Genomic DNA, 14584 nt, shown 5'->3' with positions numbered 1-14584 from the left:
AAAGATTTCCATAAGTTACTACATCGGTAACTCATTATAACTGTTATGCTTCTCAGTGTCTAATCAATCTAATTTCTTTGGAGAGCCAGTGTAGGCAGAGTGCTTATTCAGATATTAGAGACAGACATTTGGTTTCACTATTGGCCTTCCCACTTTCTAGTAATTTGAACTTGGCTACTTGGCGTCTCTAAATTTCTCTTGCTTCATCAGTTAAGGAAAGTTAATACCACCTACCACAGAGTGTTATTGTGATGACTAGATGAGATACTGAATGTAGACTTTGCAAAGTAAGCAGTAAATGTTTTCTGCTTTACCAGCTTTAGGGGGTAGGCTAAACTGCATTATCAAGGAGAATTTGGAGTGGCTTGAATAAGGCAAAACCTTTACCTTCAAGTCCTGGTTGTCAGGTTAGCTCTGCTCCCTGCTGTTATGCAAGGACTCAGATTCCTTCCACCCAGCCTGGCATAGCATCTTCTTCTGTATGGTTAAGACTGTTCACTACCCCTTCTTTGCCCTACTCAGCAGGAAGTGAGGAGGGAAGGAAGGCCAGAGCAATAGCTTTGCATTTATACCAGTGAATTACAAGTTATATATAATACCTCTTGCTCACTGCATAGGTAAGAACAGCTAAAAGCTCTTACAGAATCTGGGAAGTGTTGGAAATGTAGTGTTTTGTTTTCTGGATGGCCACGTACACAATTAAAATCTATTACTTTGGAAGAAATGCTGGATTTTATTGGACAAATTAATGGACAGATTTTGCCATAGCTGCTACTACTGCTATTACAACCAATAGCAATCAATTACAGCAGAATTGCTGCTGCTGCTGCTGCTAAGTCGCTTCAGTCGTGTCCGACTCTGCGACCCCATAGACGGCAGCCCACCAGGTTCCCCTGTCCCTAGGATTCTCCAGGCAAGAACACTGGAGTGGGTTGCCATTTCCTTCTCCAATACAGCAGAATTATGTCATATCTATTTACCTTTGACAACTTCAATTCTGTGCCCTAGAATGGATGAGGGGAGAGATAAGAATGAATGTTTGAAATCTGAGTGGTCTGGTGCTAAATATGCTTCATGTGTTTAAAACCGCATGCAAATCAATAATTTCATCTGATGGTGGGTTGGAGAAATCTGGTCCAACATTTAGAAAAACTGGCTAAGCTGTACTTACTGATGTGTGCTAGTCTCTTGTAAGTACTTTTGTTTGAGATTTTCAAGGGTGATTTCAGCTATTCCTGACGGTTGCCTTATTACCTGTCTTGAGAACTTATCATAGAGGCAAGATTCAACCACCATTGTAGTGTCAAATTGGTATATATTTGTAAAAACTTCTGTTACCCAACTGTTTCACTCACTGACTTGCTCGCTGGTAATGGTATATCGAGCAGAGTCTTTCAGTTAGAAATCTATAGAAGTTGAATCCCTTGTAGCTAGGTTACAGAAAATCATGTTCTGATTTTGAGAAAGTGAACATCTCTATTAAAAAGAAATGAAGAAAAACTGTCATGGTGTCTTTATGATTTTTTATTTCGTACTTTTGCAAAGTGCTAATGGAATTTCTACTTTGAAGCAAATAGTACAATAGATCACTTTTTATTCAGAAGGAATTTTAGTTTTGTCTCCTCTATAGGTGTACTTTATTTGAAATACTCTTAAACAGTTAAAAGTCATTTTTCACTAAAAATAAATTAGGGTAAATGCATTTAGACTAATTATTGCTTCATAGAAATAATCAAAAATTATTCTTTGGTATAATCTTTTGTAAGTTTCGCTTGTGCATTAAAATGATTTCATTGGCAAGATTTTTCTTATCTTACTATTTTTAATTGGTACATTTTCTGTTAAATGAGGTTCCACAGTAAAATCGTCTAGAATTTTAGAATTAGATGAGAATTAATTAGAATTAGAGGTCACCTAGTCTAACTTACCTGTGTGTCCAAGAATCCTTTCCCAAAGTCTGCAAAGTACCTGTAGTCTGCAAAGTAGCCATTCATTCTCCTTTGAAACGTTTTGTAATGAGAAGTACATGTCTTTGTTCATTTCATTTTTGGATGGTTCTATTCAACATAATCAATACTGTCAGGTCAAACTTTGTTTGTGCCCAGAGAAATTTTTGCTTCTCAAAATTCTGAGTCTTTCCAACTGTCTGATTGTTAGCTAATTAATTACCAAGATTATGAGAACTACTTGGAGTTCTGTCCTTTCACCATAAATCATGTCCTAGGAATTTAGTGGTCATTTTCTAACTCGCCATCTAGGACACATCTCTTCCCACAGCTTGCTGATTCCACTCCCGTTCTAGAACACAACAGGTGTTCAACAAACATAGATGACTGAATATAATTTCTGTCTAGACTGCTGCTCTTAAAAAAGAGGGTCTCGGTCTTTGAGTGACTTCAGATTGTGCATCCTTCAATACCTAAGGATTTGAGGACCTGGGTCTACAGAGCCAAGGCAGACTTGGAGATGAGGAATGTCACAGATCTTTCTTACACCAGACTAAGTAAAGATCCACTGGAATGATAAATAGGAGCATAGGCATCATGGCAAAACTGATTCTCTTTGATCATGAGGGTAACCCCTTATTTTTGTTTTCGTACACAGTGGAACACTTGGAGGTAGTAAACAGTGGTATATAAAAGATTCTCAGAAATTCCTCATATATTCTAATTCTAGGTGAGATCTTTGATCAATTAAATAAAAGTCCTAAGAATTATTACCACTCTTGATTCAGACATAAAGCATTATAAAATTTTATAAGATTCGTTTCTTACTGCTGAAACTTATCTTCTATACTAGAAAGAGAATAAATATAAGAATAATGGCTTTTTTTAAAGTTTTTGATCTGTATTATTTGAATTCTGGAATTCTTTATAAGCATTAGAACTTTGTCTCTGTGTAGTGTATTTGTTAGTCTGCTTTTGCAGGAGCTGTAAATAATGTTGACTAGATATGTCTTTTCTGGCATTAAAAATGATTAATGTGAACTAGAGCTCTAGGTTGTCCAGAAGGTTATATATTATAACTCTCAAGCACATTCTGATAGAGTGCTGGATGGCAGGAAAGAGAATACTTTATGATATGCTCCTCAACAAACAGTCTGGGATTTTTTACTTTTGACATTTACTATAATGAAAAGCTAAAGATTGTTTTGGGGTCCATAGGAAACACATATTGGAAATTTCACCTGTAAGGCTAGAGTTGATGTTTGGCATTTATAGGCTTAAGATTTTCATCCCTTTTCTATAGTACAACATGGGCTGTCCCAGGTGGCGCAGCAGTAAAGAATCCGCCTGCCAATGTGAAAAACGTGGATTCTCCATGGGGTTCCCAAAGAGTTGGACATGACTGAGTGAGCATTCACACACACATAGTATAGTACACAATTAGTAGTCAGCTTCCTCTTTTGACTCTTAAAGGAAGTGTTCCTGTATTTTAGTTAGTTGCACACTCTGAAAATTATATATCATATTTGGAATGCAGAGTGGAGCCAATCCAAATTAACCTTGGATGGTGACTTCATACACATCACCTGGGCCAAGACATATAATTCAGTGATTTCATTTTGGTAGTTGACAGCCCTTTACGCCTATAAGTGGAAAATGGATATTTCTTGCTGTGGGTCCAAGTCTAGAGGACTCCTCCCTGATTTTCTCCATCCTGAAGTCTCTTCTACATTGGAATTTAGCTTTCCAAACTTTGGGGGGAGGGGGTTATAATTATTTGAGTGGTTATGGACGCTTTAGAAAATTTAACAAAAAACACAGGCATTTTTTAGCTACTTTAGCCTAAATGATCATGTTTTACATCTTAACACTCTGACTCTGTGGATATAATAACAAACGTATCTAATCTTTTATTTTTTAGCTTGTATTCCTTTTAACCTTTTTTTTTTCTTGGGCCTATTTGAAGTCCTGTTGTTCTTTTGTATGTTTTTAAAAAAGCTCTTTTTGGAAATATAATGAAAAATTAATAAAACATGAAAGCACTTTAATAATTTTATTAAAGTATAAATATCAACCAGGTAAGGAAATAGAAAACTGTCAGCAAACCACCTAACTTCTCAGTCACAAAACCCTTTTCAACAGGAATATCCTGACTTTTAGTTATTTTGTTGCTCTTCTTTTTAATTTTGCCACCTCTATATTTACCCCTGGGCTTCCCTGGTGGCTCAGTGGTAAAGAATCTGCCTACCATTGCAGGAGACACAGGTTCAATCCCTGGGTCAGGAAGATCCCCTAGAAAAGGAAATGACAGCACACTCCAGTATCTTGCCTGGAAAATCCCAGGGACAGAGGAGCCCGGTGGGCTGCGGTCCATGGGGTCGCAAAGAGTTGGACACAACTGAGCATGAACTGAGCACGCAAGCATGTTTACCCCTAGAATATCGTAGTTACTGTTTGTTTTAGGAAGTTTTACATATGGACAATTATTATGTTCTTGTTTTGTTTCTCAACATTATGCTCGTATGTTGTCCATGTTGCTACTGATGCCAATAGTTCATTTATTTTCACTGTTGTATTATATCCCATTGTATGACTATACCACAGTTGGCTTATTTGCTACATTTTGATCAAAGTTTTTTTAACATTGCCAAAGAGAACTTTTTATTTTCTTTTATCTGCCATGGACCAGTTTTCTTTCCCTAAGTTTATTACTTGGAAATTATTCAGAAATTTAAATGGGCATTGCAGTCAGTAATCAGGGCTTCTTAATATCTGTTACTGTTCTTTCAAGAACCTCAGTCTATAATTTATTCTAAATATTTCATATATAATTTATGTCTCTCCATCAGTAAAGTTAATTAAATAAATTCAGCAAATATTTGAGCATCTCCTATGTGTCAAGCACTGTGGCTGAAGTACTTTAGTAAACATACACTGCTTATATATTTAAAAAATAAACAGATATATGTGTTTGTTTAAAAGAAACCATAGTACAAAGAGGTATAAAATGAAAATTTTGGCTGTTCCCTCAGTCATATATCCAGCATTACATTTCTTGACTGTTCTTTTATTTAAAAATGTAATAATCTTATATATCTGTAGACTTAAAAAAATTACACAGTGGAGATCTTGTTGTATGACTTTTGCACTTTGCATCTTAATAATCTATCTTGAATATTTCATTGAAAGTTAGCATTTTTAAGTTAGGGAACTGCTAGAAGCTTAAATTAATAGAACTGAAAATACAAACAGTACTTTGTTCCAGATTAATTTATTATAGAAGCAAGAATAATGGGGGGAAATATGCTTTTGACTTATTAGAAATGAGATTTATTTATAGGACATGATAAACTTTTACCTATGGGAAATCATAACTTTAAATTGTTAAATATCTATGTGGTTTTTTCTGTAGGCATTGCTGGAGACGATGCTTGGTGTGAAAGTGGTTATAACAGGTGATGCATTTGTTCCTGGAGAAAGGAGTGTCATTATCATGAATCATCGGACAAGAATGGACTGGATGTTCCTATGGAATTGTCTGATGAGATACAGCTACCTCAGATTACAGAAAATTTGTCTGAAAGCCAGTCTCAAAAGTGTTCCTGGATTTGGTAGGTTTACATAAATTCTTTTAAGTTGTTCATTTATTTTATATGTGATGTACTCAAAAACTACAGAATAACTTACTAAATTCCACTTAAGTACTAAAGCCATTTCCATTTTTTTACAGTCTATGGACTGTAGACTGGCAGGCTACAGTCCATGCGGTTGCAAAGAGTCAGACATGACTGAAGGGACTTACAGGCATGATATTCCAGGATAATCCCTCCATCTTAAAAGATTTAAGTTAATCATATCTACAAAGTGTTTTGTTTTGTTTTGTTTTTTCCTTTTCTGCTTAGGTAATGTTTACAGGTTCAAACGATTAATACCTTATGTGGGTATCTTTTGAGAGGGTCATTATATAGCCAAGGTATTTGTTAATCTATGTATTGCAGGTGAAGAGATTAATTACTTAAAGTCACAAAGTTAGAATTAACTTTTTATATATATGTTTCCCATCTGTGTACCACCTTTTGGAAGAAAGTAATATTCTGTGTTTATGTGGATTTGTTATACAGGCAAGTTTAGGGATTTTTTTTTTTTTCTAAAAGACTTGTTATTTTGAGATAATTGTAGAATTACATGCAATTTTAAGAAATAATACAAAAATTTCCCCATGTCCCCTTTATACAGTTTTTCCCAATGTACAGTATTACAACCAGAATGTTGACATTGATACAACCAAGAAGCTGAACAGCTTCCCCACACGGATTCCTTATATGGTCCTTTGATAGCTTCACATCCCCTTCTCTGACCTCTGGCTATCACTAATGTGTTCTCAATTTCTATAATTCTGTCACTGCAAGAGTGTTACTTAAATGGAATTATACAGTGGGTAGCCTTTGGCGATTTATCTTTTTTTTACTTAGCATGATTCCCTGGACATTCATCCAAGTTGTTTTATGTATCAGTAGTTTATTCTTTTTTCTTGCTTAGTATTTCTCTATAGTCTTCAGTCGGAGAAGGCAATGGCATCCCACTCCAGTACTCTTGCCTGGAAAATCCCATGGACGGAGGAGCCTGGTGGGCTGCTGTCCGTGGGGTCGCTAAGAGTCGGATATGACTGAGCAACTTCACTTTCACTTTTCACTTTCATGCATTAGAGAAGGAAATGGCAACCCACTCCAGTGTTCTTGCCTGGAGAATCCCAGGGACGGAGGAGCCTGATGGGCTGCCGTCTGTGGGGTCGCACAGAGTCGGACACGACTGAAGCGACTTAGCAGCAGTAGCAGCAGCAGCAGCCAAAGACAATCACCAGTTTTTCTTTTTCCTTAGGGGATAATAGATTATTTTAATCTCTTTTTTGGAAACATCTTATGTTGAAAGAGAATAAACTATTCTTAAGGAAGTATATATGGTCCCAGAAGGACAAAAATTTGAAGGATATGAATTAATAGTTCAGTAACTTCTTATTTCATGCCATACTTGTGGTAATTTAGACCAGAAACTGGTCTGTGCTGATAAGATACTTGAAAGGACCAGATTCCCTCACATGCATCTAATAAATAGTAATGAATACCCTTTGGTTCCAAGCAGTATACTAGGTGCCATTGTTTTCTGAACTTACCTAATCTATCATTTTTAAATTCCTAGAAATGTTTACTTTCCAAAGTTAGAAACGCAATGTGTTCATTGAGTGGTGGATAAGTATGGATTTTTCAGCATTGCTTAATTGCCCTTCACTCCTTGATGTGAAGAAGGGGTAAGGAACAGACGAAATGTATTCAAACCTATTGTTCACATGTGAGTGGATGAAGCACCCACTAAATTCCCTGACAGCCTCATCCATTACATCTGTACTTCTTTGGTTCCTATGTAATATTTCTTATTTGAATTCTTTGCTCTCTAAACCATGTCCCTATCAATAGTGTACTGAAACTGTGTAGGATTTTGACAGCAAAGGGCAGGCATTGTCCTCAGAACAGACTGGTAAGAAATATTGCCTGTTTGTGTTTTACTTGTCTTCATGCTTATAGTTTTGTCTTTGTCACATAACAGTATTATAGTGTCAGTATAGTCAGACTAGTTAACTCATTGTTGCCCCAGGAGATTTTCACAGAAACTAAATGCCCATGGCTGGCAATTTGTTATGTAAATAAATATTGAAACATCTCCAATCAATAACATTCAGGTAACAAAAGACATATTAATACATCTCTGTTCAATAATACATTAAATGTCAACTGACTTTCCCTCGAGCAAACATCTCCATAGAACCAGCAGAAAGCTGCAACATTTTACGACATAGCGCCAAAATTCATATAACAGCCTATCCACAGTACCTTACTCGTAGAAGCTGTCACTGTCCTTAAAGAGACTAGGGGAGGAAGCATACACATCACCTCTTGATGGTAGAAATATCAAAGGTTTTTCAGTGTTTTAAAAACTGCCACATTCATCAAGAATGATAATGTCTTGTTTATCATTCCTTATTCTACATAAATATATTAACAGAATATTAATATTACGTGAATGAGCTTGAAAATGTATGTGAAATTAACACGTTACATTGAGAAAAATAGAAATGAAAAAGAAAAATTAAAACAGTTTTGTGTTTAATAGATTGAATCCATAATAAAAAGCCTTCCCAGAATGGTTTCTGGAGGACAGTGGCAGCTGCCTGATTTTCCTTATCCTTAAAAAAAAAATTCGTCCAATCAACAAACAGAAAATATAACCACATATCACTCATCTCTTCAGCATGATCAGGAGACAAAGAAGGCATGGTATTAAGTAGAGAAATAAAAAGTCTACGTTCTCCCATCCATCATTGCAAACCTTTGGGTTTTAAGAGTGAAGAAAGGCTTAAGAGTAAAGGCATTGACAACTTAGAAGAAGCACAGACAAAAGCATCCCCAGAAAGATTCCCGTCTAATGCTAAATGCCAAAATACCAACTAAACACAGGTCAGGACATAGTAGCTCATAGCACAAAACATAGGAAAGTGATTAGAAAGAGTGAGACCTGAAGATGCCTCAGAGAAGCATTGCTTCTGAGGGAGAATCAGATATATAGAGATGGGGTAAACTTCCCTTGAAAGTGTGGCAGTGAAGGAAAAGGAAATTGAAGATCTGGCAGGAATAAAAAGAGAAACATGAAATAAAAATCTTTGCTCATCGCACGCAAATTATGCACCCAAACTCCATAACCATAAAAAAAACTTAAGTAGAGGGGAGAACTGAAAAACCAAAAAGTCAAAAAACATACACCATAACACAGCACTCTAAATGGACTGAATTATTAAATAAGCATTTGACAATTTTGTTTAAAAAAAAAAAACTTTTGAGAAATACAATGAATAGTAATGAACAAAAAAATTAGAAATATGTCAACTGAATTCAAGCAAAAAAAAAAAAAAGAAAATTAAAAAAAGCAAAACCAGAAATAAAGAGTGAATTATGAAATATCCAAGAGGAAATAGAGTAAAATGACTCAGTGGTGAAAAGCTGGAAGCATGTCCTCTAAGATCAGGAACGAAACAAGGATGTCCACTCTCACCACTTTCTTTTGGCCATGCCACACAGCTTGTGGGATCTTGGTTCCCTGTCCAGGGACTTGAACCCGGCAGTGAAAATGCTGAATCCTAACCACTGGACCCCCATGGAATTCCCATTCTCTTGCCACTTCTATTCAACATAGTTTTGAACGTCCTAGCCACAACAGTCAAACAAGTAAATAAAAGGAATCAGAACTGGAAAAGAAGTAGTAAAACTGTCACTCCTTGCAGATGATATGATACTACATAAAGAAAAAAATCCTAAAGATGCTACCAGAAAGCCACTAGAGCTCATCGGTGAATTTGGTAAGGTTGCAGGTTACAAAGTTAATACACAGAAATCTCTTGAATTTCTACATATAACAACAAAAGATCAGAAAGAAAAATTAATGAAACAATTCCATTTATCATCATATGAGAATACTAAGTACCTAGAAATAAGCCTATTTAATGAGGCAAAGGATTTCTACTCTGAAAAGTGCAAGATGCTGATGAAAGGAATCAAAGATGACACAAACAGATGGAACGATATACCATGTTCTTGAACTGGAAGAATCAATATTGTCAAAATGACTGTTCTACCCAAGGTAATCTACAGATTCAATGCAGTCCCAATGGCATTTATCACAGAGCTAGAACAAAAAAGTTTTAGATTTGTATGGAAATACACAGGACCTTGAATAGCCAAAACAATCTGAGGAAGAAAAACAGATGGAGGAATCAGGCTCCCTTACCTCGGAATATACTGCAAAGCTACAAAAACAGAAATACAGATCAGTGGAACAGGATAGAAAGCCTAGAAATAATCCCACACAGCTGTGGTCAATTAGTCAATGACAAAGGAGATAAGACTACACAATGAAGGAAAGACAGTCTCTTCAATAATCAGTGCTGAGGAAACTGAACAGCTACATGTAAAAGAATGAAATTAGAACATTCTCTTAACACCATACTCAAAAATAAACTCAGGATGGATCGAGGACCTAAATGTAAGGCCAGACACTATAAAATTCTTATAGGAAAATATAGAAAGAACACTCTTTGACATAATTTGCAGCAGGATTTTTTTCAGTCCATCTATTAATTGAAATTTTAAAAACTAAATGAAACCTCATTAAACTTTTTTTGTATAGCAAAGGAACCCATAAACAAAACAAAAAGACAGCCCATAGAATGGGAGAAAATATTTGCAAAGGAAGTCACCAACAAGATTAACCTCAAAAATATACAGTTTATGTAGTCAAAATAAAAACAATGCAATCAAAAAAAAAAGGGCAGAAGATCTAAACAGACATTTCTCCAAAGAAGACATGTAGATGGTGAAGAGGCACATGAAAAGATGTTCAACATCACTAATTATTAGAGAAATGCAAATCAAAACTACAGTGGGGTATTACTTGAGACCTGTCAGAATGGCCATCATCAAAAACTCTACAAACAATAAATGCTGAAGAGACTAGAGAAAAGGGAACCCTTCTATACTGTTGATGGGAATGTAAATTGGTATAACCACTATGGAGAACAGTATGCTGCTGCTAAGTCACTTCAGTTGTGTCCAACTCTGTGCGACCCCATGGACTGCAGCCTACCAGGCTTCTCCGTCCATGGGATTCTCCAGGCAAGAACACTGGAGTGCCATTTCCTTCTCCAGTGCATGAAAGTGGAAAGTGAAAGTGAAGTCACTTAGTCAACACATATGCTACTTCTACCCATTTCCCTTGTTCCTTACAGAACCAGTCTAATTGTAGAACAGTATTATACTTAAGAGACCATCCAACTGGCCACCGTTCGCCATCCTCCAATGGATACTGTGGCCATTGGAGAAGGAGCCCAATGGAGAAGGATACAATGGAGAACAGTATAGAGGTCCTTAAAGAACTAAAAATAGAACTACCATATGATCCAGCAGTTCCACTCTTTGGCATGTATCTAGAGAAGACCATAATCCAAAAAGATACATGCACCCCACTGTTCAATGCAGCACTATATATAATAGCTAAGACATGGAAGCAACTTAAATGTCCATCAACAGAAGAATGAATGAAGAAGAAGTGGTACATATATAAAATGGAATATTACTCAGACATAAAAAATAATGAAATAATGCCATTTGCAGCAACATGGATGGACCCAGAGATTATCATACTCAGTCAATACAAATATCATATCACTTATATGTGGAATCTAATGTTTTTTTTAAAAGATAAAATGAACTTATTTACATAACAGAAACAGACTTACAGATATCAAAAACAAACTTATGGTTACCAAAGGGGAAATGTGGGAGGCAGGGCAGAATAAATCAGGAGCCTTGGATTAACATATACAAACTATATAAGATAACCAACAAGGACCTCCTTTAGCACAGAGAACTGTTTAATATTTTGTGATAAACTACATGAGACAAGAATCTGAAAAAGAATGAACATATGTATAACTGAATCACTTTGGTGCACACCTGAAACTAATAACAACATTGTAAATAAACTATATTCCAACAAAATTTTTAAAAAAGAATGAAAAGGAGGAACAAGAAAAAAAAAGTCAGAGGAAGTAGTTGAAATGAACGATAGTCATAGTTATTCTAACATCTATATAACTGGAGCCTCTAAAGAGTCAATCAAAACAATGTAAATATTTTAAATATTACAAGGGTTATATTTTAAAGTATTACCAAGAGAAATCTTGGGCATAAAAGATGACTGGAGAGGCACTTCCAGCATGACAGCATGAGGAGCTGTCTATACCCACTTCCCAGTGAAACTGGAAAATCTAAAGTAGCAGTCATTTAAAGTCTCTGGAAATGGTCCAGAAGGCATACAGAAAATGAAAATACATTTATTCAAGAAAATTTATACCACGATTTGTCAAGAACGAGAATCTGTGTTTTTTAAAACAAGACACACTACTGGGGTCCAACCCTGGTAGGATCCAGGAATTCCCTCAGGAGGATGGCGTCGGCGATAAGGAAAGTAAAAGGGGAGAGAAAGAGGCTTGATCTTCCTTGGTTTACACAGAAAGCTAATAAAGCTCCTGACTCGGAACTTGCTCTGTTCACGGAGGCCGCAGGCGCCCTCTTGGTGGGGTGAGGACACAGGATGCCCTCTCCCTGGTGAAGATGCAGGGCTCCTTCCTGATCGGGTCTTAGAAGCCCAGGCAAAAAGGTGAACTCAGAGAGCCCCTGTGTCCCAAGTAGTCATCCTGAAAGAAGAAGAGAGAGAGAAAAGGAGGGAAAAGGAAAAAAGAATGACACGGGGAGACCAAGCTCTGATGAAGCCGGGTCCGTAGCTTTATTTTCAAAAGGAACTTTTATACCCTAAGTTGTACATAGAGGATAATAGGGGGTGCAGAGTCATGCAAAGTCAGCAGTCCTTGACCCTTATCAAGACCAGGGTTTCTTTCTGCAAACCTATCATATACAAATGCTTTAGGTGATTTACATCATCTTCTTGCCAGAAGGCCTGTTAACATTTTATGACTCTCTGTTCTGATAAAGGTTAGTTAACCAGAAAACTTATTTTCTCTAAAAGTAATTTTTCTAAAGTTTGGTGCCACTCTCCAAAAGCACTAGATAAATTTGCATTCCAATAGGGCAAAGGTGCAGTGGGCTGTAGCAAGGAAAGAATTTACTACCTCAAGGGTCTAAAGTTGTTAACACCAAGGCCACTACTTATTTTTTCTATATACCAACTATATTAATTAATATATTCCCAGGGACACAGTGGGTAAGGGATATGGAACTTGGCAGCAAGCATTGGCTCAACAATGAAATCCTTCACCAGTTCCATTCTAATAATTCTTAAATCCTCAAAAGGCTCTATATTGTTTGAATATGTTAAGCTTTCCTTGCCTCTCATGGTTGGGAGGCTGTAAACAATCATATGCGTAGCTGTAGGATTCCGGATAAACCTGTCACGCAAGTTAGAAAGCCATCTGAGGGGTTTGGATTGAAACACTCGTATTGTGCCCAGGAGGCTTATTAACTAGAACTCTAAGTTGATTTCCTTCAGAGAAAGGTGATCGGGGATAGCCCCACGTTAATGTCAGAGGAGTTGGTGAAAGTTGTAAAACAGTAAAACAGACAGATCTGGTTTTGGGGTAGATGCCCAAGCAGGTCCAGGGGGTCCCTCGAGTCCTGATTTGCCTTGCCTGTCAGGCCTCTCCCGCATGACCTTGTCATGGGTGGGATCTCCTGTGCTGGCTCCCTGCATCACACTCATTTTCTCCCACTCCCAGTTCAGCCTGACAGAAACTCTGTCCCATACTGGTGCAGCCAGGAACACAGGGTGACCCACAGTCAGGAGAAATCTGAGGTTCTCCCTCAGGAGTACAGGATTTGAACCCCACATTTAGCTCCCCAGTTTTAACACTGGCACCTGAGAGAGGAGTCTTCAAAACATCTAACTTTGAAAACCAATAGTTTTACATCTGTGAGACTCATATAGGAAACTAAACCTATATAAAATAGGATAGCAAAACAATTTTTAAAGGGCTCTTGCATACTTGTGTTCCTATACTCCTGGATCCAGTGCAAAGGCAGCTGAATAGAAAGCACCCAGTCTTGCTGTGAAAGAGGGCTTATCTGAAAGATTTGCTTGTCTTCCTTGCTGTAGCCAGAGGGGTGGGGTTCTAATAAAACACACATCTAAGGGCACACATCTAATCCTCTCCAGAGACCTTGGAGGGTGGGTATATCGTTCACATACTACCTCTGGTCACCAGTGTCTCTGAGAAGGAAGCTTATATACTCTGGAACTCTGACTTTATGGCTGTTACCCAGAGAATACATCCCTTGGGAGTCTGGCTCTTGTAACCAGGGGTTTGTGTTCAGGGGGTAGGGGGTGGGGACAATGGGATGGTAGCAACCAAAGAAGAAACAGTTCTTAGCTAACCATTGCTCTAGGGCTTAGTGTGGAGGGAGCAGGAAGAAGAGCCCATCTCCAAGTCTTCTTCTAAAAGAAGAGAAGTATATTTGCATAATTTAAAAGCTGCTGTCTGAGGGTGTGACTTCCAATTGGCCTGAATCAAGGTGTTGAGATCCTCTCTATTGGCACATCTGTCCTCAACTACTGGGAGCCACTAAGAATAAAGTAGGTAGGCTGCTTGGACAATCACAGAAGGTGAGACAACCAAGAACTAGAGTATGGTTGAATGGTAAGGTTTATCTCCTATACGAGGACACTCCTTCAAGACTGAGAGAGGTAGGTGTTTTATCTAATGCATAAAAATGAACACAGTCAAGGAAAATGAAGAGACAGAAGAATATATTCCAAATGACAGAACAAAATAAAACCTTAGAAAAAGACCTAAATGAACTGGAGAGGAGTGATTTACCTGGTGGTAAAGAGTTCAAAACAGTAGTCCTAGAGATGCTCATTGAGCTCAGGAGAACAATACATGAGAAGTCTAACAGAGATAGAAGATATAAGAAAGAACTCACAGTGCTGGAGAACTCAATAACCGAACTGAAAACATAGGAGTTTAACAGTTTAGATAAAGCAGTAGAAAAGGTCAGTGAACTTGAAGATGGAGCCATACA

General features: G+C 37.2%; 1 protein-coding gene across 3 annotated transcripts in view; it reads left to right on the top strand.

The window, feature by feature from the left end:
* LCLAT1 (lysocardiolipin acyltransferase 1) overlaps positions 1 to 14584 on the top strand; it is a 193810-nt gene that overhangs the window by 76847 nt on the left and 102379 nt on the right. For all 3 annotated transcript variants that reach the window (XM_061432931.1, XM_061432932.1, XM_061432933.1), the window contains one exon: positions 5359 to 5557. In XM_061432931.1, coding sequence (XP_061288915.1) covers positions 5359 to 5557 — 199 coding nt within the window. The remainder of the gene's footprint in view (positions 1 to 5358; positions 5558 to 14584) is intronic.

Source organism: Bos javanicus, chromosome 11 (assembly GCF_032452875.1).
Source record: "Bos javanicus breed banteng chromosome 11, ARS-OSU_banteng_1.0, whole genome shotgun sequence".
Classification (NCBI taxonomy): Eukaryota; Metazoa; Chordata; class Mammalia; order Artiodactyla; family Bovidae; genus Bos; species Bos javanicus.
Note: the sequence above shows the minus strand (reverse complement) of the source record. Positions and strands in the feature narration are given on the sequence as shown.